This window comes from Centroberyx gerrardi, chromosome 5, assembly GCF_048128805.1.
Source record: "Centroberyx gerrardi isolate f3 chromosome 5, fCenGer3.hap1.cur.20231027, whole genome shotgun sequence".
Lineage (NCBI taxonomy): Eukaryota > Metazoa > Chordata > Actinopteri > Beryciformes > Berycidae > Centroberyx > Centroberyx gerrardi.
The window spans coordinates 29,836,759-29,861,039 of NC_136001.1; the positions used below are offsets into that span (position 1 = coordinate 29,836,759).

Below are 24,281 nucleotides of genomic sequence, written 5' to 3' on the forward strand. Positions count from 1 at the left end.
TAACCTTAATATATGATATAGTACATTACTGCACAAGCAAGAGCAGTTGTGAGACCCAGCACTGGAAAAAGAAACACACAAATAAGTGATAAAGAGGATTAAAAACAATACCAACAATTGAATAGAACAAGCCAACAATTATGTATGCATGTTTATATATTCGAATTAATGTAATAATGATCTAATTTTAATGGGATGTAATCACTAATGTGATCGATTATCAAATGCTCATACTTGTAAATTGCCATCCTCTGTCGAGAACAGTGCATCCGGCTTGGCATGTTCATACAGATACAGTGTTAAGCTAAAATGCATACACAGTTTGTTGTAAAAATGTGAGAGAATATTTCCCAACCGATATACCGTAGTCCACCTTGAAGAACTACGTGGGCTTCACATTCAGTGGATCCATTGTTAGGCCGTGTGCATAAATGTCAGTCAGCTTGGGAATTTGCATTTCTACCAGTTTCTATAGCTGTAGATGCAACTGCTCATCTGAATCCGACAAAGGAGCCTCAGCACTGTATTGACAAGATGCTCGGCTCATATTGTTCTGTTTCAGATCTCCTTTTGAATAAGCAGCATGGGAGCGATTCAAACAGCACAAAGTTACGCATTTCTTCAGTGCACTGGGATGCCTGTGTTTGGGTTGTTCCTATTCAATCCCTCCCGCCTGGTGTGTGTGCTGAGAATTTTCGATGCGCAGCCGGCTTGCAGGAGAGTTTAGTCACCATCTTGGCTTTTTTTTGTCCCTCCTGTCGGGGCGATGGAAAAGTCTGGTGATGGATTGATCAAATTTGTCATGTCTTGCCGCTGAGGCCATTGCTTTTAGACTTTTCCCACCTTTAACTGGGTCTTTAGCGATGCCTGAAATCTTTTGAGTGACATAACGTTGGGAATTCACCTGTTTCTCTATTTCATTGGAAAACAGACACAGAGAAGAACAGCACACCAAATTAAGCACCGTTTTATGGCACTTTACATAATTAAGTGATGCTTAAGGTCTGCTCAAGGTCTGAATCGTGTCATTTGTGTGCAATTTCGCTCTGGTTTAGTGAGCCACCTCTGCTCTTCAATCTGAAACAGTGCTTTCTCTAAAATATCAAGGCTGTGCTGCTTCAGTGATTGCCTGCATCAAATTCTGTGTATATCATGATAAAGTAGAACCCCATTACTTCTATTGCAGGTACATGTGCTTTAGCTTTACTTTTCATTTCCCCACTATATATAAATGCCATTTGACAGACAGACATTATTCAACAGCCACTTCATATGGTAATCTTTTATCTTCTACAATGTTTTATGCATACTGTGTTGATACTTCCAGGCAGCATCTTCATTCCTCACCCCACGCTATTTGCACATGAGGGGAGGCACGCTGTATGTTAGCCGTGTGCAATTTTCCTAGTGGGTGCTTTGCTCTCATTCTCTTCATTAGCCTTTCCTCCTATGCGTCTGCACAAATGCCAAATATGCTATTCAAACAAGTCCACACGCGGTGAATGTGAATGAAAGCTGCTAGGAATATTCACTCGGACTTTTTATCCTACCTCTCAGTTCTCTGCAGGATCTCATTGCCTTTCTTCCACAGGCTAATTGCTGGGGGCGAGGCCTGGGGCTTGCACTCAAGAGTGACTTCGCTGCCTGAGCGAGCTTTCAGCAAGGCCCTTAACGGACTCTTGGAGAAACTCGGAGGTGAAGCTGTGTGCGAGGGGGTAGAGAAAACACAAGAGATTAAAAAAACATAGGCAACTTGAACCTTTACAGATCATCTGTGCTGTAGTGCGAGTGACTCTCCCTCGGCCCTCAGCGAGAGCCGCTCGAAATCTCAGCTGACTCTCAGCACAAATGCCTACTGGGCTTAAGGCTATGAACACAATACACACACACACACACACACACACACATACACACACACCCAACCCCCACCCAGCCTCCGACCCGCAGGCTCCGATGGGTGTCTACACTAGACTTTGTCTGCCATCATCACATTTTGTCAGCCATCATTTGGACCCCCAAGTGTCATCGCATATCAAGACAGAATTGAATTTCTCATCGAGCCAGTCAGATAGAAGTCATCAAAGCTCGGCAAATAAATCAATACACCATCTACATGAGAAAGCCTGCGCAATGCCACAAAGAAATGCGTTTGTAGTATCCAAATCAATATGATGAAACGATTGAAAGTAAAATGAGACACTCCATCAGATTCATATTTTTGCTGGCAGAGCCCATAGTGACATCAAATGAGTCTGCAGACTGATTGCTGAGGAGGGCTATAGCAGGCTGGTGGTTTTATCTAAGGAGATGATTAAACGCACAGACAGATAAGGAGGATAAAAGCAGGGAGGAAGGCAATCTTACCTAACACCATTAGTTCGGCGCTGGAATAAATAACGCCATGTTTGTTTTCAGCCACACACTGATACATCCCGGCATCTGACAGGTTTAACGCAGCTATAGAGAGGGCCCCATTTTCGATTTGTATCCGTCCCTGCAGAGGAGAGAGAGGCAGTTCTGCATATCCAGTGCTAGGCCAGTCTATTATGTCCAAAGGCACAGGGGCAATTACTGGTACACCATGAAGGGATGAGGACAGCGGGAGAGGAGAAATAGAAAAAAGGCCTTTATAGCCTTGTGTCGTTCCATGTACGTTCAGATTGGGGCGGGGGAAGGGATGAGGAGGCAGTGGCAAAAAAAACCAAACTGCTGACCAGCAACATAGACACAAAGAAAAAAAGCAATGTTGACAATAGCAGCAGTAGCACATTAATAAGTCATTTATTTGCTGTGGCTACTCAGTTGGAAAAGCCACGAGGACAGGTCTGCTGATGTCTTAGGAGTGAATTTTAACCCGATCAGCTGTTCAGAGATCCTGAACACAGCACACCACAACACTGGGATGCTAATTTGATGTGTCAGTGGGAGTGGTTTCGCAGGTTGCATTCGGCACTGTGGATGCACATGAGGAGGTGGGGCTTAGTGGGAAAAATACATTAGTTAGGTACAAACCTGCCCTCCATACATAGATACCATGTAAACACTGTGAGCCAAATCTTAACATCTATTTTGGATTTTATAGCCTGTCGTATAGTAACAGCCATGTCAGCATTGACATATTTTACTCTCTCTTTAAGAATTAATAACTATAAAGCTAACACTGAGAGGAACATGATCAGTAACCAGGGAAACTTAGTCTTGTTTGCCTACGTTCTGTAAAGAATAGTTCCCTCTGGCACGCGCAAAATCGCGAGGACTTGATTCCAGCCATTCAAAGCTTCCCGGTTCTCTATAACTTTAATTTGAAAGACTACAGGAAAAATGTCTCAAAAACGATGCTTGGAGGACGGTTACAGCCATCGTTGGGATCAATGTTAAGCTCTGAATTAATTTTATTGATTTCTTTTCTGTTTATTTTCACTGAATGTTCCATTAGTACTTGCTAGCTAGCTGTTAACCCATCAAAACAATGCAACATTTTAAAAGGCAATACCAAAAGCAGCAAAAAATACATAAACTCTGTAGCTGCAGGCTAACACATAGATGCAACTGAAGCCTCTCACGCCGCCCACAATCAGTCAGGATGGAGCGACCCATCAGCTAAGCTGTTCGCTATGTGAACACAGGGAAACAGGGATAAAGAGAGACTGGTAGCAACTCAAGCTTTAGTTGTACTAAGCAAGTACCCATACGGCCCATGTGTATCCATATTATGAACAGTCTAACAGGTCTCCATACCTCAGCCATTACATTCTCTCCATTCTTCAGCCAGCTGTAGGATGGCTTAGGCTTTCCATTGGCCTTACACTCCCAGAAGAGGTTTTCCTCAATGGACAGAGCGGTGTCAGTCACTGTCTGGAGCCAGTGAGGTTTTGCTGTGAATAAATGAAAGGATCGCCTTTACAAAGACAATTGCATTTTAAATCTGCAAGCACTGGATTCCTAGTGATATCAGGAATCATACAGCCAGACAGCAAGGCAGCAGCCTTACAATACATCATGGAAGTTCGAACTCAACAATTGTATTATCAGCGTAATGAGAAATATGGCTTGGTAAACAGTAATATCAACTGTATTCTCACCAGAGATGGAAAATCTGAATACTGAGTGGAAATGAATTATTGAGAGCCTCTGAAATTTGCTATTTTCACCTTTACAGTCTAAATGAATATCCCGTCATTTCACACCAACACATTATAGACAGCTATAGGTTTTCTGTCCAACAAGTGACATTGGAGCTGCTGGTCACATGCATGTCTCCTTTACAAATATGGATATCTGTTACAGAAACACATGAGAGAGAGGGTCTCTACGGATTCTCTCTCATGCAATTTGAAATGGTTCACTTACCATGGAAAGAAATGCGACCCCGTGCAGCGTTTTTGCCTCGGCTATTCTCCGCCACACACTCATAGGTCCCTGTGTCTTCCTGCTGGAAATTAGGGATTTCAAGGACGGCGTTGGAGTTCTTCATTTTGACTTTGCTGGGGAAAGGGACTCCGCTGGTTCTCCTCCAGCTTATTTCTGGGACAGGGCTGCAACAGAGGAACAAAAAGTCCCCATGATGACAACTGTCAATCCCAGTGATCAAAATGCGATAAAGCATGCAGAGGAGTCTACGAGGCAAAAGCCTTTTGAATTATTGTTCCCGACAAATCGGGGTTGTCATCCATTTTCACTCGCTCAGATTTCACTAGCTGTGAAAAGAACTTTGATTTCTGTTTCCATGTGTTTTTTACACTGTAGTCCTTGCTCTCCTATGGATTGATGATACCGTGATTAGTAACGCTACTGCATGTTCGCGCATCAAACAGGTTGCACCTTCCCATCCTCAAAGCGTCTTGAGTAGCACTAATTCATGCATAAATGTGCCTGCAGCTGGTGCCACATTCACACTGACGCTGACTTACTTTCCCAGAGCAAAGCATTCCAGTTTCACCACTGATCCCTTCGCAGCTGGAACCGAATCAGGGAAATGAACTTCTATTTTGGGTTCATATTCACCCATTACTCCTACAAAAGGGAGACAATAGAAGAACAGCCTTTTACATCAATGATTAATGGCATATATTCCTCACACCCTGGATCAAAGACAAAGCAATAACACAGGGAGCCAGCAAACACAACACAAAGGTCTTTGTGTGTGTGTGTGTGTGTGTGTGTGTGTGTGTGCGCGCGGAGCAGAAGTGACCACTGAAAGGTTGGTAAAAGAGAGAGAATCGGAAGTGGTTTATAAAAGATTCAGAGAACACACCAGGGAAAAGGCGTGCTTGGTAGAGATTTATCACCTGTGGCAATGTGACTTCGTTTCAGACTGTATTTCATATTCACATCACTACAACAGGGCAAAGACTTCTCTTTTGAGAGACAGTACTATGCCCTTTACTATTACCAATTACAACCCCACAGTCTGACAGTAATAGCTGATTTGGGGGCATGCGCATGTTTTCAGATTAAAGGTCACTAAAGACTTCGAAAAGCTGTGATAAGTGATGACATCTACACTCAGTGTAAAAAACGTTCTCTACCCCTTTAACACAATCCATGTCTCAGTGATTTGAATGCTTAAGGTAATAATCTGTGACATTTTTATGTAAATAAATCTGCAGTCAATTCTACTGCTCTTTGTCTCTGATTGATATAACACAAGTGATTCTGCCTGCGCTCAGTTCATGAAAGCCTTAACATTTATTGTTGTAAACACCCGGTGTCGGGTCTTTACAAGCAATCCTCTGGCACTCAGGAAGTGATGTGTCTTTTCCAGCAGTGGTTTGTTTGGAATCAATAGAAGAAGAACTGGGTAGTTAGCATGAGCAGTGATAGCCACCATGGCTGAACAGACAAAGAAAAACTTCATCAACAGAAAATCCAAGGAAAAAGACGTCCCAGTACTGGACACACTGTTTTTACCATCATTTCTGAGGACCAGCGGTGTGGGAGAGCTGAGGACCTTCTCCCTAGTGATAGTGTTGTTGACCACACAGGTGTAGTTTCCCACATCTGATGTCTCCACTTTGGCAATGTACAGACTCCCAGTCTCTTGGGAGACAAACCGACGAGTGTCTTGTTGGACAAAGTATGGATATTCATTGAAGATCCACGCAAAAGTCAGCTCTAGGATGGAGAGAAACACAATTAAATTCAGTGCAGTGGTGGTCCACATTCATTCCTCTTTCTAAGCACGACCAATTCCACACATATTAGATACATCAGCCTCTATGGCTGGGAAATGGTTGAACAGAATGAAACATACCCCACTGCGGGCATATAATGTTAGCATATCACACAATTTGCCTTCCCTTATCTCAGTTTTCTTCGGAAGAGATACCAAGACATGGCAAATGTAATAGCTATCGGTGCAAAAGAAAGAGCGGACCTAAGGAAAGGGAGCGAAACAAAACGGATTACAGCGCCTCACTGGCCCTCCCCTGACACATGGCCTCCATTCCCCGGGTCCCTGAGTGACTTGGTACATGGATGGATGGATGGACGGATGGACAGACGGACGGACGGACGAATGGACGAATGGATAGATGGATGGATGAATGGATGGATGGATGGATGGGTGGACAGCGGTAGGGACAGGTGGGTGTGGGGGCGTCCTCAAGATCTGACTCATTCATGCCATGCCCCTTCTCAAGCAGCAGGTCTAATTTAAGAAAGGAGAGGCCTGCCATGATGCATTACATTTCGAGAAGAGCACACCACGCAGAATTGCAGAAGCGAGGAGATGCTCTGTGTAATCTACCACTTTGGAGGTGAGGGGTTCCGAGTCAAAAGGTGTACGCAATGACTGTCAATCATATCCGTTCCCCCGAGGAAGCGAGCCTCCGGGGTTTGGATGGGATTGAGTCTCGGAGGTGGGTGCAGTGATGCAGATACAAACTCCTTCTGATTAAGCAAGCAGGAGCAGGGTATCCCTGACTCTGAGCTATGTGGCCGTAATGAGCAGTGATAGCATTTGTCAAGCAAATGTAAGTCAAGGGGAGGACGGCAAATACAGTGCAACAACCTCACTTATTGTTGACAATGGCTTTTATGCAACAGAAAAAGCTCCTAAAGTGCCATGGCTGTGACACAAGAAAGGAAACATCTCGTAATTGAGCCCTCCAGAGTAAACAAATATTTATGATGGAGCACAAAAGTAATGCAATCACTTTAGCTTGCGACAATATTTCATTTGTGGCCATGTCTATGTAATGTGATAACTAATGTGCTAGTGGAGGCAAAGTCTATTGCAGGCTTCAAAGCTAGTGAGGCGGAATGAAGACCTGCAGGGATGCCTTACAGTTGTTAGATAATGAAGGTTCATTGGAGTTCAAGGTTATGTACAATACCCATGCATCAAAATGCAAAAGGAGGCGAGAGAGGGGGAACGGGGGAGAAAGAGAGACAAAGAGAGAGAGGAGAGAGAGAGAGCATGTTGGGCACTGCCTTACTTTCATTCACTTCTGAGAATGTGAGAAAACACAATAGCTCTACGGTAACAGCAGCCAACCACGTATACGCTTATGCCAGAATGGAAAGCTGTCAAACTGTATTTCACACAAGGTACTCTGACCCATTATCCCATAGACCAGCTGTACAATACACTGCGCTACAAACTGTACTCTTGTGAAGACAATTGGCCATCCCAGTGTGCAAGCTACTGCATCTAGAGGGTGACAAGCTTGGCAGCAGCCATTGTCCATGTTCTCAGTTTCCTGTAGATACACACAGAGAGGCGGGGCCAAGCAGAGAGAACACACCAACAGCGTACACCTTTTACTCCCACTTGTAGACTCCCGTTCAAACCATGTATTTTTAGCTTGTCAGTGACTGAAATCTAAAGATCTATTTTGGATTTTTGTTGGCCTGTCATGATGGCAGCTATTGTCTATCTTAGCTGTCTACAGATTGTATAATGGTGAAAAAAATATTACTTTGTGATGCTAATAAACATGGGCAAGAAATACCTGCTGCAATGCAAGCCAGTTAGCTGTACCCAACAAATATCTGGATGGGCTCTAAGTATGTTGAGTAGATGATATGCAATTCTAAACTACATTTGGACTTATTAGAACATCATTCTGTGTGGATAACATATGCATAAAACAAGATGTTAATACAGGCACTTTAGAAAACAAATATGGGTAACCCTTTAAATTACAGGCCATTAATCATGTAGTAATAACTGGAAATAACTAAGTAATATCCAAGTAAAATAGATGTAATAGCATTAAAATGACTGGTAATTACTGAGTAATATACAAGTAAAAAAAGGTGCTTTTTACCAGGCTATAGGCCTGTTCTAGGGTTTCTGTTGGTTTCTGTTGTTATTTGTGTAGAATTACTACCAAGTACGTTTGTACACCTATGTGAATATTGTACATAGTCAGCACTGGTATGTTTTTTCTAAAATACATAATGTATTATTGTATGTATTCTACATTATAAGCAAATGAAAACCTAATGAAAAAACATTGATTGTTTCTGCACAGATGTCGTCACTTTCTGTAATGACTCTGTGGAAGAGAAATCAATGCAGTCTGCAGCTTTTCTTCCTTTTTCAACTAGTTTATCCTTCACCGCAGCACCTTTCTAAGTTTTCAAAAGTGTGTGGTAGTGCCAGTCTAATACAATTACTGCTAAAAGTACCTTTTTTTCACTTGTATATTACTCAGTAATTACCAGTCATTCTAATGCTATAATTAGTGATTACATCTATTTTACCTGGATATTACTTAGTTATTTCCGGTCATAACTGCGTAATGTTTGGCCTGTAATTTAAAGGGTTACCCAAATATGCAGTATAACCACCAAATTATTATTCCAAAAAGTAATAAGTAAGATAGAGATAGACATAATATATGTTTAAGTAAGACTGGTGAGTCATGCACAAAGCAAAAATCCAAAAAGTTTCTCCCTGTGTTACTTCTCTTGGGGTAGAGTGCAAATAAGGTCTGAATTCCTTTATGTTCAGCATTCCAATTAGCTGGGAAAAGTTGAAATTGATTACCTAATCCAGGATTCAGACCACATTGCCTTACCAGTGGGTTAAGACTCCAATTTGAGGAACATATTGCTCGAATGAGGCAAAGAATCAAAATGAAAAAATGAAGGGGAAAAAAAACAACCAAGCAGGGATTTGCTTAGTAGCTTTCTGTATGAAATAAGGGAATGATTACTAAAAGCATGTTTACACATAAATGGCTATAAAAACAAGATTAGCTTTGTGAGTAAGGAGGTAATCCTCTATCAAAGGTTGCCATGGGAAACAGATTGGGGGTAATTCTTCAGGCAGAGTGTGAGTCATGTATTAATAAGAGATGGTGAGTATATGATTTACATGTGTTAAACTCAGATCACGCTTGGTACAATGCAAAACCATGTGGTGAACTTACCTCCAGAATGCATAGGCGGCCCACATAACAAAACCACTCCTTGGCCCTCACGGACGTTGACAGCACTCCTCACTGTTTGGGTTTTGAAGTTATCAAGGTCTGAAGAATCAAATAAGATTAGACAGAAAGCTCAAAGAATGTAAGATCACGAACAGCACAGGACTGAATATCAGGCAGCTAAAATGAAATTTAAAAAAAGATTCTCATTAATGTCTTTGATAAGTAGAGTTCAAAATCTATATCTAGGGGACATAACTTTTCCTCAACTTGCTTCATTGAGGCAGTTTTTTTGATGTTACATTTTGAGCTGTGGGACTCTAATAGGGCATCATTGATTGCCTTGGGACACCTCCTGACAGCCTCCAATGCTTTCAAAGCCATCTGGGGTGCTGATGAAATAGATGGCCCTCACTTGGTGACGTTTACCCTGCAACACAACACTTTTGTGCAAGTAAGAGATTAGGCTGAATCGGGACGGGGGGGGGACGCTTTCCGCGGACTGAACAAACACAGGGGAGCGTGCGTGACAAATGACAGTTTGCAGTGCCAGGAGCAATAAGCAACATCATTATTAAATGTGGTGTAATCTTGCACTTAAAAGCATTAGCTTCCCCATCAATACTCTCAGCGCAATTTATCCCCTGCAAACGAATGAGGAGTTGCTGGCAGACAAAACCTAAACCTGGGATGATAAACCACCCCTGGCTTCATGACTGATGGGGGGGGGGGAGAGAGCTGCCGCAGTCCGCTCTGTACTCTGTCTGCACCCTCTGGCGAGCAGCCTGGAGTGAGCCTTCCAAACACAAACAAAAGAAAGTCAGTGTGACCGATAAGAGAAATTAGGAGGGGGAAGATTATGGAGAGAAGTGGGACAGAGCGCGGGTAAGATTAATGAGCGGCTCTCTGATGACCGCGGCGGAATCAAACACAGCCAAGTCGCGGCGGGACACGGAGGAGGCCACAGGAGGAGATGGCCGACTTGAAATGCGGACAGAGGCGAGTCCGCTTCTGATCTCGACAGGCCGCCTGGGTAAATACAGAGTCCACCTCCTAAAGACATTTATGATTCCGAAGGCGCCGGCGGCGGAGGAGCGAGCCTCGCTTACCCGGCTGATTGAAAAGAAAAAGCATATTAAAACAGCCGTTGATAATTACAACAGCGCTCCTTTTTTGGAAACAGCGGGAGGTGAATCAGAGAGCGGCTAATAATTACTTAGGGAACGAGGAGAGGGTGACTCCTTCGCCCCGGATTTCACCAAGTGGTGGGGAGGAGGGGGGGAAGGTGCTGTAGGGGATACAGTTCTCTCGTCTCTGAGCAGAAGAATAATGGGCTTCACCGGGGTGAACTGACCACACACTCAAACTGTGAGAGCCGCAGGCCGGGCCCAGCTGCAGCAATGCCTCTCTAAGCAGAATCAGTCTCGAGCACACAAGAATGGCTGGCCCACCATTACAGCTTGAGGATGATTGGTCTGGTCGATGGCGATGGCATAACCCTTGGAAAAAAGTCACATGTGAAAACCTGCGTGTGCTTTTTGGACACATGGGTTTTCATACGTGAACATGTGAAATTTCCCATTGACATTTTCCCAAATCTCCCTTTGCATGTGAAATGAAGTTATCGATTGTGAAACAAATATCCAGCATATCTAATGGCAGCTGAAAATGTGAAAAAATTCACGTGGAAAAAATCCACATCATCTAGAAAATTTTAAATCTGTTCACATATGAAAACCAACATGTGTCCAGAAAGCACATGTGCTTTGAATTCACATGTGGGTTTTCACATGTGACTTTCCTGTAAGGGATAGACATTCCCTGCCATGTACAATGTCCACCAGCACTGCTATCGTGTTCTTGAGCAAGGCATTGGAGTTTGACCCGTCCCAGAGGCTCCACTCTGCAGTGCAGCGAACCTTCTGAATGTGTATAGGCTATTTTAAGGCAGTATGGAAAAAATACCAACATGGGAATCATTAATTAATGCATCATTAATATGTATTTTGATGCTGAGGTGCGCAGGTTAGGAATTAATTCTAATCATATGCTTCCATTGTTTTTTCTTTAAAAGCAAAACAGCTGTGGATGCCTTTGTTAACTTACAGTAGTTGCAGTTGAATTTTGGAGGCAGGCAAAGCGAGGAAGAAGGCAAGGCATTTCTATCTTAGGGCAGTGGCCTCATTACAAGGAAAAACAGTCAGAGTATCAGCCATGCTGATCTCCTAGACCTCCCTCACTGTGCATTAGGCAAGACAATAAATGTCAAGCAGCTCTGCTCTTCACCCAGTCCCCACAAGTGAGATTCATTACTGTGCTATAGGGATAATGGCAGCCCATCTCCTGAGAGGAAGTGAAAGGCTCTCTATCCTTGGGACATGATCAATAGCCGGCAGTCTTGATCAGGGGAGGAGAGAGGTGCCTCGACACCGCCTGTCTGGAAGGTAGGACCCCACTCCACAGCATCACATTCCACCCCCCCCCCTCCCCTTTCAACCAGTAGGCTGGCAGACCGGCAGACAGCCCGTCACTGTCTGATCCGTTCACTATCTGCCATATATATATATATATAACAAACTGGCTGTTGATTACAAAGACACAAACACTTCTTAAGCATTATTTGGGTTGGTCTCCTTTCAAGTGCAGATCACAGGGGCTGGCATATCGCTTGGCAAAAAATGAGTCAATTCGGACTGAGCATAGATGCTGTCAGAGTTGGAACCGCTAATGAGAATCAATGGAGTTCAGAGGCAGTCAGAAGCTGCCTCACCCACTGTGTTTGTTGCATCTGACATTTCATTCGATTACCATTTCCCTCTCGAAAATCTATTCCCAGGCAATCCAAATGCTAAATGAAAAAAAAAAAAAAAAAAAGAAAAAAGGTCTGGGCCACAACCATATTACATGCATGTCAGAGCGACATAGAGCATCCACAACCTGATTGCACAATCACGTGTCTGCCCGCACCATTATATGTTGAAGGTTAATGCCAGAAACATGTTATCAGTTGCAGGATCACTTACATGCAAATTGGAGGCTGCCTCTGCGGCTGAGGATGGACCCCCACGTGTTGAAGGCCGTGCATTGGTAAATCCCTGTGTCTTGGTCCCTGTCCAGACTGCTAATGATCAGGTTGCCCCCAGACATGTGACGCCGGTAGTCGTTCCCCAGATCAATGAGCGTTCCGTTTAGTGACCATCTGCAAAGACGCAAACACAATCAGCAGCCGGGCCTCTGGAGATGCGCACTCACAACATTTGTCGCGGGGATCGATTTGATTGGCTCGCCCACGTCACGCAGAGAACACAAAGGTGAGCAATAAGAGCCGGGATCTATATTATTAACCAACTTCATGCAGAGAAATCAAAGTAAAATGTCATGAATATCCCCCACGGCAAGTAAGGAAAAGAGAATGATTGAACAGGAGCTGACTATGAGGGAAGCTAAAGCTCACAGTCTAACTCTTCAGAGGGTTTTTTAGAACTTAAAACTCAATATTTTGTCTTTATTTTAATTCAGGCAAATTCCAAATCATATAAAATAAATTAGCCATGTGGTATGATAAGTGTGGATTATTTCCTACTTATTTTATCTCAGGGAGCGTTTTGTTTTTTTATTTTCACTTTATGACTCATTGCCCTCATGACACCTTTATATTGCATTGTCTAACAGACCATTTTCTGCTCCCTTTAATGAAAGGTCATGAGATACTCAATCAAATGAGTTCATAAAAACCTAGGGAAGTGACAGCTATCAATTACAGCTATCAATATCGAGAGAAACCACTGAATATGGTTTATGCTGAGCAATCAAACGCAACTCATTAGGTAATTCACTGCAAGCATCATTGCCTGACAGTAAGTGCGGTGCGTCTATATAAAGTGAATACCACTCGGTTCACCTCAATGTAGATTTACAATGTCTCTCAGCAGCATATTTGATGGCGTTTCAGTGAGAGCGATATCCTACAGGAGCGGGGGATGATGGGATTTCACCCATCCCAGAACATGCTGAATGAACAGCGATCACAGTGGGGCGAATTAGCGGAGACGTGATGGACATCGTTACCTTCCTCTTTCCTTATGGAATGTGAGAAGTGAAGCATGATTGGAATGCCATGTGTGAGTCTGCTTGAGCAGCGTGGCTTGAAGACTGTGAAATGACAATAATAATGAGGAAAAAAAAAAAATCAATATTATTTTTCCCCCTCGGCAAACTAACAAGCCATTAGGATGGTGCTTCACGTATAGTCTTAAAACCAGGCATGACTCCCCTCAGTTTCCTGCCTGACAGACTACAAAAGATGATACTGTCTTTCATGTTGTCGCCTGCATTATTCATCTAACAGCCTGTGCCATTCACTTAATCTGACTGATTTTGTCACCACTCCAAGCACTGAATTACTTTTCCAATGTTTGAAGACGCATGGCAAAGCTCATGTTTCTGAGAACGCATATATAGGAACACATATATAATACATAATAGGAATATTTAAAATAAAACAATACTATTATATCTAAATTCCCTTTGAGGAAATCACTCTTCGTCTGCATTTCAACTCCATTCTCCATTTTCAGGGTGACATAATCCTCTGGGTCTGTGCAGAAGGGAAGATCTTGGGGAGGAGATGGAATGGAAAAGGATGGGGCAGCTGGATGTATTTGCAGCCACACAGCGTGATTGAAATTAATGGGAGAGGATGGTGGGCAGCCGGAGCAGATCACACACACCCCTGGAGCAGACAGTTGGCTGGGTGTGAGGGTGTCTTTGCACCGCTGACACCATCGGTGAGCCACCTACTCTTGCGGCAGGAACACCTGAGAAAGGCCAGCCTGCTGTAGTATTAAAAGACACGAGAAACCTGCCACCAACACCCCTCATTTGCCTTCGCTGTGAACTCTGGCGGAGGTTGTGTGAGAGGTGATGATGAGCAAAGCGAAAGTGCAGAAGATCAAGGGGATCAAAGCGAGGCTGATGTCATTCTACCATAAGGAGCGGCTTTCGTTACACAATTTGAGATCTTTTTTACGGTGTAGATTGCCTCAGCCACTTAACATCCATGCAGTCTGAGCTATTCAAAGGATTATTCCTATGTAGAAGGAGCAGTTTTGCAATCCAGATCAGGATTTACCAGTTGTGAACAACATATTAAATCCGCACTAGGCAACTTCGCACATTGGCGGCAACAGAGGTAACTGTAACTGAAATCATGTAACGGCAATAAACTGCACACAGCACGCTCATGTTTACCAACCCGGCCAGTCTGTGAAGCTTTATACCAAAAATACCAAAGAGATGAGAGAAGAAAAGATCTAACGGTGAGTCCAGCTTTCTCTGGACGAAGAGCTGCTCACTGCTGTTTAGGACACTGATTCTCAACCTTTTTTCATATCAAGGAACCCTAATTTAGTCCACATTAGGGCCACAGACCCCCATTTGATGAGATTTTGTCTCTCAGACCCAAATCTGAGAATATTTTCTTTGTTAGATATGATTTTGTCATGACTATCTGTATTGTCGGTAGAGAGATAAAGGTGAAACTGTGATCAAAACAGTCATTCTTCTACATTCTCTAATTGTGATAACTTCTTGTAAATGAAATAATGATGAATTTTAACAATTCATCAATTTGCTGGGGACCCCTGGAACCACTGGTTTAGGAGACAGTTTGGATTTCGCTCTTAAGTTTCAACACTTCCCGTGGGTGGAGAAGATTTCCCACCAGTGACAATACACAGCACCAGGATTTCATTTGGGGAAACAGGATAAATATATGGCATCTCAATCTCATCTGTTGCAGCCCCACTTTGTGATTTAGGCTGCAGAGGATCTATTTTTACATAAAAATCTTGCCAATGAACACAGCCAACTCCAGAACAACAGCCAAAGTACTTGCTAGTGACTCAAGCTATTATTGTATATAAATATTTTTACTATCTTTATATACAGAAAAAATCTGATATCCTGCCATTTCTCAAAATGGCTACTATGCCAGTGGATTCAACAATAATGTTAGCTATGCTAGTTGCAAACAATGTTTGTTCTTGTACAAAGATCAGAGCTAGTTAGACGTCAGAATGGTCAGACAATCTTCAGGCTTTGGAGACGACCTCCCACTCTCACCCCTATAAAATAGCAGCTTTCACTGATTTCATTAATTAATCATCATCATCTGTTAAAATGTTTTCAGCCTACCCACCTATATCCCAACTGTTCAATACCATATCTACATCCATTTGGAAAAAGAAAATTAAACTAAAACAATATAATCACATCAACAATGATTTAGATTTTTTTAATCATTCATTTAAAAAAAGAGGGCTGGGTCAACAGGTAGTTTCTTCCAACTTGTTGCATACCATTTACTGTATTAAAGAGCACAACTCAACACAACAACACAGAGTTGTCTGCATGTCCAATGATATTTACCTTCATCTCCTTTCAATTCCTTACAGAATTGACAGAAAAAAAGAGACGCTGCAATAGACAGAGGTCTTCTTAGTATTAGTGCAGAAACTGAGTATATTGAATCTAACACACATCAGGCAGAGGGGAGCTTAAGTCCAACAGAGAGTCCAGAGAACAGTCCTGTTTGCCGCGGTGTGCTGCAGGCGGAGGCTGATCTGGGCATGCTCTGAATGAACTCTGCCTGACCTTGAGGTTCACATCAATTTTGCATGAGGTCTCTTCATCAAATACAGACTAGGGATTGTGCTGCAGCACTGTCTCACCTGGGTTTCCTTGAGGCCAGACACCCACAGAGATGCTAGTGAGTACACACAAACACACACACACACACACACACACATGCAGAGCTTAGAGCTTATGATGGAAATTCAACTGCTGACCAGGGTACTCTCTACAATTAAGTTTAGTACTTATTGCTGTCGCTTTTTATTAAATTGATATTTCATTTGGTTTTCAACCCAAATGTAATACAATAAATAATCCAAAACCCTATATCACTGTGTGTGTGTGTATGTGTGTGTGTGTGTGTGTGTGTGTGTGTGTGTGTGTGTGTGTGTCTCAGGCTGCGGGAGCTGAAAATAAATATTAACAAATATCATGAACCCATACACACACACACACACACACACAGATACACTCTTGTGCACAAACACACACAAACACACCCACACACACACACACACACCCACACATACATTTGTGAACAGGCCTAATACATGCAGAAAACTGCTTTAAGTGAATATGCTGAAAGTGTATGTTTGAAAGAATTTGCAGGATCTATGCTATTATCCGGCTCCATGCTGTGACTGTCTCTCAGTTCATTGAGAAAATAGCATCTGCTAATCCTTTATATCCTCGGAGTGCTATTTATGTCCCTCTTACCCTGCACAAACCCATAAACAAAAGCAGAGTCACACCGTCTCCCTGAAGTCACATTAGATGACAGGAGACACCAGCAGAGAACTGTTTATTCCTCCTTTCCAATCACTGCTATGCCCTTGATTCTGTATTACAGTAGATTCATAGTAAACACAATGACAGGTGTATTCATAAACCGCCACTCCGAGCGCCCGAGTGTGCTCTGGCACCACACAGGGCTATTTGTCAACTGAAGTACTGTCAGAGTTCCCATTCCTATATTCGGCCTGTCAGAGCGTTCAGAGCACACCCTGGGCGAGGTGCGGGTGGAGCGGAGCATCTGAGCGTTCAAAAGACAACTAACTCAGCACTCAACTGCAACCCATAAGGTTTATTAGCGTAAATGTGTGACCGGTGACAATGACACCTTGACATCTTCATTTCTTCACATCTGCACCCATTCAACAATCTCTCTTTTCAAATGGGAGTGGGATTTCCAAACATGGCCAACAGCCCTTTGAAGGAAAATTCCACCCTTGAGTACTCTCACACTGTTAACCGTCGATTTGTGATGTTCAATGCATTCCAGGGGTTATTTTGTGGTGAAGTGTTGTAATTACATTTTTGGTGAACCCACTTTCCCTCAACCTGCCTCGTCCACTTCTACTTCAGTTAGTGATTTCCTGTGTTTCCTAAAATGGAAATTGGTATCTACGTCTTCTACGAGGGATTTCTCCTTGTATGATTGGTGAACTTCGGTGCAAAATGGCGGCTCTAGACAGAAGAAGATGCTGAGGGACTGACACCAAAACCTGAAGTTTACTGCTGATGTTTTAGACTTTCTGCTATCAAACTCCATTGTAGCCGGTGGAAATATCTGGACGTGATATCATGTCGTCCATGCTTTCCAGTTACTCGTGGGAATAAGAAAAACACACCGCCGAATAACAAAACGGACCCAGGAATGCAAGGCACATCGCCAGTTTTAATAGTGTTAAAGTGTTTCAGGGTGGATTTTTCCATTTTAACCAGATGCTATATAGGTCATTGCGGGACGTCCGGGAGGGCTGAAACCTCATTCTGACTGGACTGACATGCATTATGCAGATAGCCCATTCGTGGCTCGCTGGCAAGGGTTAGCATCAATTGTGCTGACAAATTCACAACACTGACCAAACTGTTGGAAGTACAATTTGAAAGGTAGTTCTACATACAAAATATTCTAAGGTCCAATTTTCCATATAGATATCTAGCCAAATGGATATATTTTTCTTAATATTTACAGTAACTGAGGAGATTAAGTATAAAATTCAGAATGTTATACCCTTTTGCCTGGCCTATCTAATTATACAAATATTAGTCATTTGCATGGTCTGGTGCTATGCATAGTCTGCAGATGCTGGTGAAAGTCACAGCATGGCCACTTCCTAGGGGAATGCATGGCAGTCATTTGAGGTTCTAATTTCAGTGTTAGTGAAATATATTGCTGAGCATTTACACTTTGTATTTTATCATCAGGACAAAAAAGTCCTCTCCTTGCCCAAAGGGAAACGAGTCAAAGACAATCAGTGTCAAAAAAAAAAAACTGATGCAACCCAAATAAACCTAAAAAATGATTCCTTCCTCAAAGTAAAACTAAGGACAAAGCACTAGTCTTTAAAAGCATTACCAGAAATGCCAATCCACTGCGCTGTTTGCTCACTCAAATATCAATTTGTCTTTTTAAACCCAGTTTCACATTATTAATCCATAATTGAGGGTAAAGACAAGTTCATTTTGTGTTGTGTTATCAATAAACAAACCAACATTTTTTTCAGTTACAATGAGCAACTGAACCGTTTTATATACTACTTCACATTATTAGAAAATCACATCAAAGACCCGTATCTTATGTGTGGAACAGATGTTCTGCTCTCACAGCAGGGATCTGTGGAGAACTGCTACTATAATTTAAGTTGGACCTCAGCTTGTTCGCAGCTGGGGAAAAGGCTGCAGATCACATCGACAACAGCACATTTTACTACCATGGCACTAGCAACGCAACCAACTGGACAAGAGAAAAACCACATGAGCGATGGAAGTGAATGTCAAAACGGTTTCACTTGCTTAGGATGCGAGCGACGGTTCAGACCTCAGCCTGGGATAGCTCGGGTTGCACAACAAGTATAATGATACCCCCTGCTGCTGCTCTTAGACCATGTTTTCAGCGCGGACACATTATAGGAAATGTAAGCGTTTAACGGAATGTCACTCACAAGGTTATTGCCGCTCCCCACTGCTTGCTGTGCATTTACATGATGCTGACCAAGCTACGAAACACAATCCACCACAAAAACAGCGCCGGCTGCCATTTCCAGGCCGGCTCCGCTGCGAGGGGAACAGCCGGGGAGATATCAAAGGATCTGCGGTGCAAATTAGTCGCTGGAATCTCTTTTACCCTCCTAATGATTTCTTAAGCCGTGCACCACATTATAAGTCATCAGCTTCAATCATACAGCGGCTTAAATCTTATCATTAATAAAGTTAACCTCACTCATATCTGGGGTGTTAGCATATTCATCAGCTACGGCGGTGGCTCCCTGACTCTACCTCTACATCACAGCTCAGACTGAAAATTGACTCTAAGCTTTTTCAATTAGAAATGGATGCTCAATTAAGCAGTTACTCTTTGAAGCCTATCTTTTTTTGCTGGATGGTACATAATCTCTGTGGAGCATTCACGTCCAGAAAACGTTGTTCTTCACCAAATCAATAGCAATCAACGCTATCGGTAGCCCCCTGTTTGATTTTCGCGGAAAGCAGCAATGAAGATTTACAAGCAATTAAGCAGCAGTGGATTTTCATGATGTGATGGCGATGGAGAGCAGAGATCAGGTAGACGGGTTTCCGTGACTTGGTCGGTAATTTACCTGTACTGCAGAGAAGGGCTCCCCTCCGCCTCGCATCTAATGGTGGCTTGCTGGTCGGGGGAGTTGATTGGTGAAATGAGGTCACTGGGCTCCGTCTTCCATCTTGGCCCTTGAAATATGACATCCTCTGTACAGGCTGGAGAAAGGGGGAAAAAGTCCATAGTAGTACAACCCGAAAAAAAAATTGTCTCTTTGACCTTTATACTGAAAGAATTCACCAAAAGCTACAGCCAGGGTCTGGACAAACAAAAAAAAAAGTGGATGGGGGTAAACAGACATTCTCCAAACTGCATGGTTACTGGAGGGGTTTTTTCTATAATGCATTGCTCCTCTCCTTGAAGGGATGATTCAACAGCAAAAAAATCTAATCAGTGCGACTGAAATACTGCAACTCAACACCCACAGATCCTCAACACATATTAGTTTTATGATCCAGTATATGGAACTGCTACTCTCTGAACAGTTTTGCTCCATCCCAAGAAAAACAAGGAAATGCATGAGGACAGTGGCTGCGATCTGACATGTCGGCCCAGTGTTTTTCTCGCCTTGAGAAGAGTAAACATCACCGACCATTGTTTTCCATTGCTGAAATATTTGGTATCTGTTTCGCTGTATGCTGCTTCAACATTGCCATAGGCTTCATCTGAAAATATATAGACACCTAGAAAACTAAAACAAAAACCTGTTTGTATTTGCTCCAGTGTGGCACACAGGGTCCATTTGCCATGCTGGACTGCCAGGCCTCACTCAGTCGCTTCATCATTATGATAAATCATCACACTGTTGTTAGTAGGCAAGATGTGATTAATTTCCCCTCCTCAAAACTCCCTGGTAAAAATGCGAGTAAATAAAAAATATTGCAAATAAGTAATATTTTTCTCTGATTACTATGTAAATATTTAGCTGGCTAAGGAGTTTGGGAGAGTTTTATGCAGTTGCACAGACCGCTCACAAGATGATATGGAGCGGTAGTAAAAACATCTTGACTTATAACAAGTCAGCGAGCATGGCTGTGTTTTGGGTGCTTGCTTGAGTGCTACGATTGAACTGAGGCAGTCAATGTTGAGGCCTTAAGTAAAAAGTTCACAGATTAATTACTGATTTCCTGTAATTGGGTGAATCGATTATTAAAGCGGTGGTAGATTTTCAGAACATCTAGTATATCATACTAGTTAATTGAGGCCATAGCGATGCACTCATTTGCCAGCGACTTAAAAGGAAAGGATGTGGAACACAGTCTGGTGCAAAATGAAAGTAAAGTCAACAGACGGCCATAGTAGCCCTAATTAATATCCTACTGCTCACACTGCAGCATGTGGCTATCAACTCCACAAACGGTTTTAGGCAGAGTAATACGTGAACGAATCAACACTTTTTGTCATCGTCGATAACTGAGGAACAAGATGTGAACATGAATTGAGGAGGAACACTTAGAACGGTTGTGAAATATGGGGAAATTCATTAACCTTGAACCAAATTGCAGTAAAGTGGGAGAAATGTGACAGGAAGACACTGTCAGAAGTTAATGTATATTCCAATAAGATAATGTACAATGACCTATTAATAAATTGTATAATGACCTATTAATACATTTGTAAATAAATGATATCAATGCCTGACTTAAACATTAAATTCAATCACTTGGACTGTTGGTTAAACATTCCTACCCTAATGACTTGATGGAAATTAATTTGATGAAAACACCAGGCTAACATCTAAGGTGTCAGTGTTTTTTGTGAAGCTGATGCACTGTCCCACAATACAGCTTTTGAGGAAGAGCCTCCTCCACCTCTTCTTCACGGGAAGCAAACTTGCACAAAACGTGACCCCGCAGATGTCAAAGTTATTTTATAAATGTGGTTTTCAAAGGGTTTTTGGATTCATTAAGGTACATTTTAAGGCACAATTTAAGCACACTATCGCGATGATGAATATGTATTGTCTAGCACCCATAGGCAACACCAAAGAACCTAGATGTTAAAAATGCTGCTGTTGTCCGCTTGGAAGGTGAGTTCGCTTGGAACTCGCTCCCTCGAGAGCCGGGTGTGAATTACCCATGAGCCAATTTGAATAACATTCATTGGGATTTACAATGTCATTTGCACAAGGGTTGACATTCTGGTAGAGTGTCTGTATTTCTCCGGCTCGAATCCCAGGTGGCCGCAAGGGCAGAGCGAGGCACGGTGGCAAGTAGATTGTGCTAAAATGCAGAGCCAGTTTCATTCCAAGGATCCTGATAATGATCTGGACAAGTCATAAACAGGAATGGGATTGGTATCCCAGAAGTCCCTGACAGTGTACTGTAAATGTACAGTAGGAGGCCGCTCTGGGGACTGCTGAAGGACACTGAGGTATACTGTACATGTAATGACTGCAACTTAATCAGTGTAACCTTTTTGGTCAAGAAGAAGAGCTTTGCTAAGGTTATTTACAACCATTCTGATTCTGTCTCTTCCTCACCCAGCAGATGAGACTGTATATTATATATATATATTTTATGTGGACACTGGTTATCAGTTATGAGACGGTATTTTTTTTGCAAAATCCTCTAACTCGCACCTTAGAGACATGGAATTAGTCTGTGATATTTCTTCCATGTGGGATTATTATAAAACCAACCCTAATGTTATTCTGGAATCGATACACATTTGAAATGATGAAGTTAATACACATATAAGCGTAATAGCAAATGCAGTCTCAAATGAAATATGTGGTAAAACATCTTACCTGCAAGGCATCCAGTGATTGATAGCAGAACAATTCGTTTCCATAGTAACATCATCTTTAGTTGCTGAGGGCAAATAAGACTCTCATCCAATTGCTTGTGAATGGAATGCTCTCCCTTGAATTCCCGAATTTTAATCTGAAGGGAAAGTAATTATGGATATAATTAAAATATGACATTTTGCGCCAAATATGACAAGCATTCAACAGCAAAAACATGATTACAGCACTGCTAAGTTACATAATTATTTTTCATTATTTCTGAGTTATTGTGAGTGAAGTGAAAGTGAATCCTAAAGAAGTAAGGAGCACTACAAATGCAGCAGGCAAAACTTTAGGATACAACCCAGGAACTCAGAAACAGCTGCTAAATGAGTGTGTTTTCCTTTAGCATGCACATTTCCTCCTGCATAACAAGCTCAATTCGGCTTCTCAAAAGAGAAGAGAAGTGAGGAAGGAAATGATTGACCTCAAAAGATACTTCTCCCTCCCTATCTCACTATTAATAGGAGCTGGCAGACAGTGTACTTGTACTCTACTCTGCAGCAAAATGCCACTTCACACAACAAAGGGTTTGGTGGCCAACTGAATCTTTGCGAGCTGACTGCTTCCATTTTAGTATACATGCATCACACTCCCTTAGATCAACAGAAATTATAGGTGGGCTCCATATACCAAAAAACATCACAACTTCACTGTGAGAATGACCACTTAATGAGAGCCATCTTCAACGTGTCACATTACACTGTCACTCTCAAAATCTTTCAGTGTCTCGGCGCACTACACTCATTCGTGTCATGCTGGCAAAAGGGCGAACACCCACAAAGCGCTGCGTCAAAAGTCCCCTTTAAAGTCGAGATGAAACGGCATTTCGAGAGTATCTAACTTCCGTATCGTGACGTATTTCCGAGTGAAACAGGAAAGACAGGCGGGACATAACGTTGGGAGGAATTTGATTTGAACGTTGAAAAGTGGGTGTGTCATAACACCCGAAGACACACTGAAGTACCATGCTGTTGCTAGCTAGCTAACTAATGAATCTTAGCCTCTTAGCTCTGTGCGCTAAAAGTTGAAGATTGATTGATGGGTGGATGTCATGATATTATTGGTTGAAATTAGTTACGGGCATGCTTACGTAAGCACACGGCATATTTTGTTTTACAGGAAGAAAACATGATTGAATTTTGATATAAGAATACAATGAAATTGATTTTTGGTATTTTTTTGGCATATATTGTTAAATAGGTGCACAGTATGACCGGGGATGTGATCTAAAAGGGTTAAAAAGGCATTTTTCATTTCATCTCGTCTTTAAAGGCTGATCAATGACCTAAATGGCCATTAAAACTTTTCTAACATGGAGGAAGAACAGAAAGCTCCAGCATTGTAATTGCAGTATCAGTGGCGCAGAAGGGGCTTTGCTGAAGCTTCGACCTACATCACAGTAAGTGGAAAGTGATATGCCTCTCAGGATTAAGAATTCAACCCATCCCCTCATCCCTACAACGTAACCCTGTTGTGTGGATTAACCCAGCACTATCTTTGGAATCCTTGAAACAGACCTAAAATACCACCAGTGACTTGTTTCACCAAGTTGTAACTGCAGGATTACGGCTGCGGTTTGACGTGAAGAGTAGTCGTTGATGTTAAGACGTAATCTTAGAGCGATACATCTTTGCAAGAAACCTATAAAGCGGCCTCCTGGTGCTGAGCAGCCGCACAGTAGAATCTACAGGGGGGGACATCATCTCATTTGCCTAGTCATAACATAATGGTCAGGCCAGCGCTGGCTTAGCTCAACAGTCCCAGTGCCAGTAATTGTTCCTCATCTGCTGTAATTGCAGGCACAGCGAGATTCAGAGTGGATTTCCTGGTGTCTTTCAAAATTTAAGGGGCATTTTGCCACTCTAAAAACCCATCACATTGGATTACACGGTTTGAG

The 24,281-nt window shown here is 42.5% G+C and overlaps 1 protein-coding gene across 3 annotated transcripts in view; it reads right to left on the reverse strand.

Annotated features, from left to right (window-relative positions):
- cntn3b (contactin 3b) overlaps positions 1–22,397 on the reverse strand; it is a 33,850-nt gene extending 11,453 nt beyond the window's left edge. For 2 of the 3 annotated variants that reach the window (XM_071919961.2, XM_078283439.1), the window contains exons 1-10: positions 22,343–22,397; positions 19,616–19,751; positions 12,404–12,579; positions 9,384–9,482; positions 5,911–6,114; positions 4,911–5,013; positions 4,351–4,535; positions 3,739–3,875; positions 2,365–2,494; positions 1,551–1,701 (exon numbers count right to left, since the gene is read on the reverse strand). In XM_071919961.2, coding sequence (XP_071776062.1) covers positions 1,551–1,701; positions 2,365–2,494; positions 3,739–3,875; positions 4,351–4,535; positions 4,911–5,013; positions 5,911–6,114; positions 9,384–9,482; positions 12,404–12,579; positions 19,616–19,751; positions 22,343–22,397 — 1,376 coding nt within the window. Of the gene's footprint in view, positions 1–1,550; positions 1,702–2,364; positions 2,495–3,738; positions 3,876–4,350; positions 4,536–4,910; positions 5,014–5,910; positions 6,115–9,383; positions 9,483–12,403; positions 12,580–19,615; positions 19,752–21,118; positions 21,128–22,342 lie in introns of all 3 variants that reach the window. The other variant, XM_078283440.1, reaches the window with a different exon arrangement.
- Between the last annotated feature and the right edge of the window lie 1,884 nt (positions 22,398–24,281).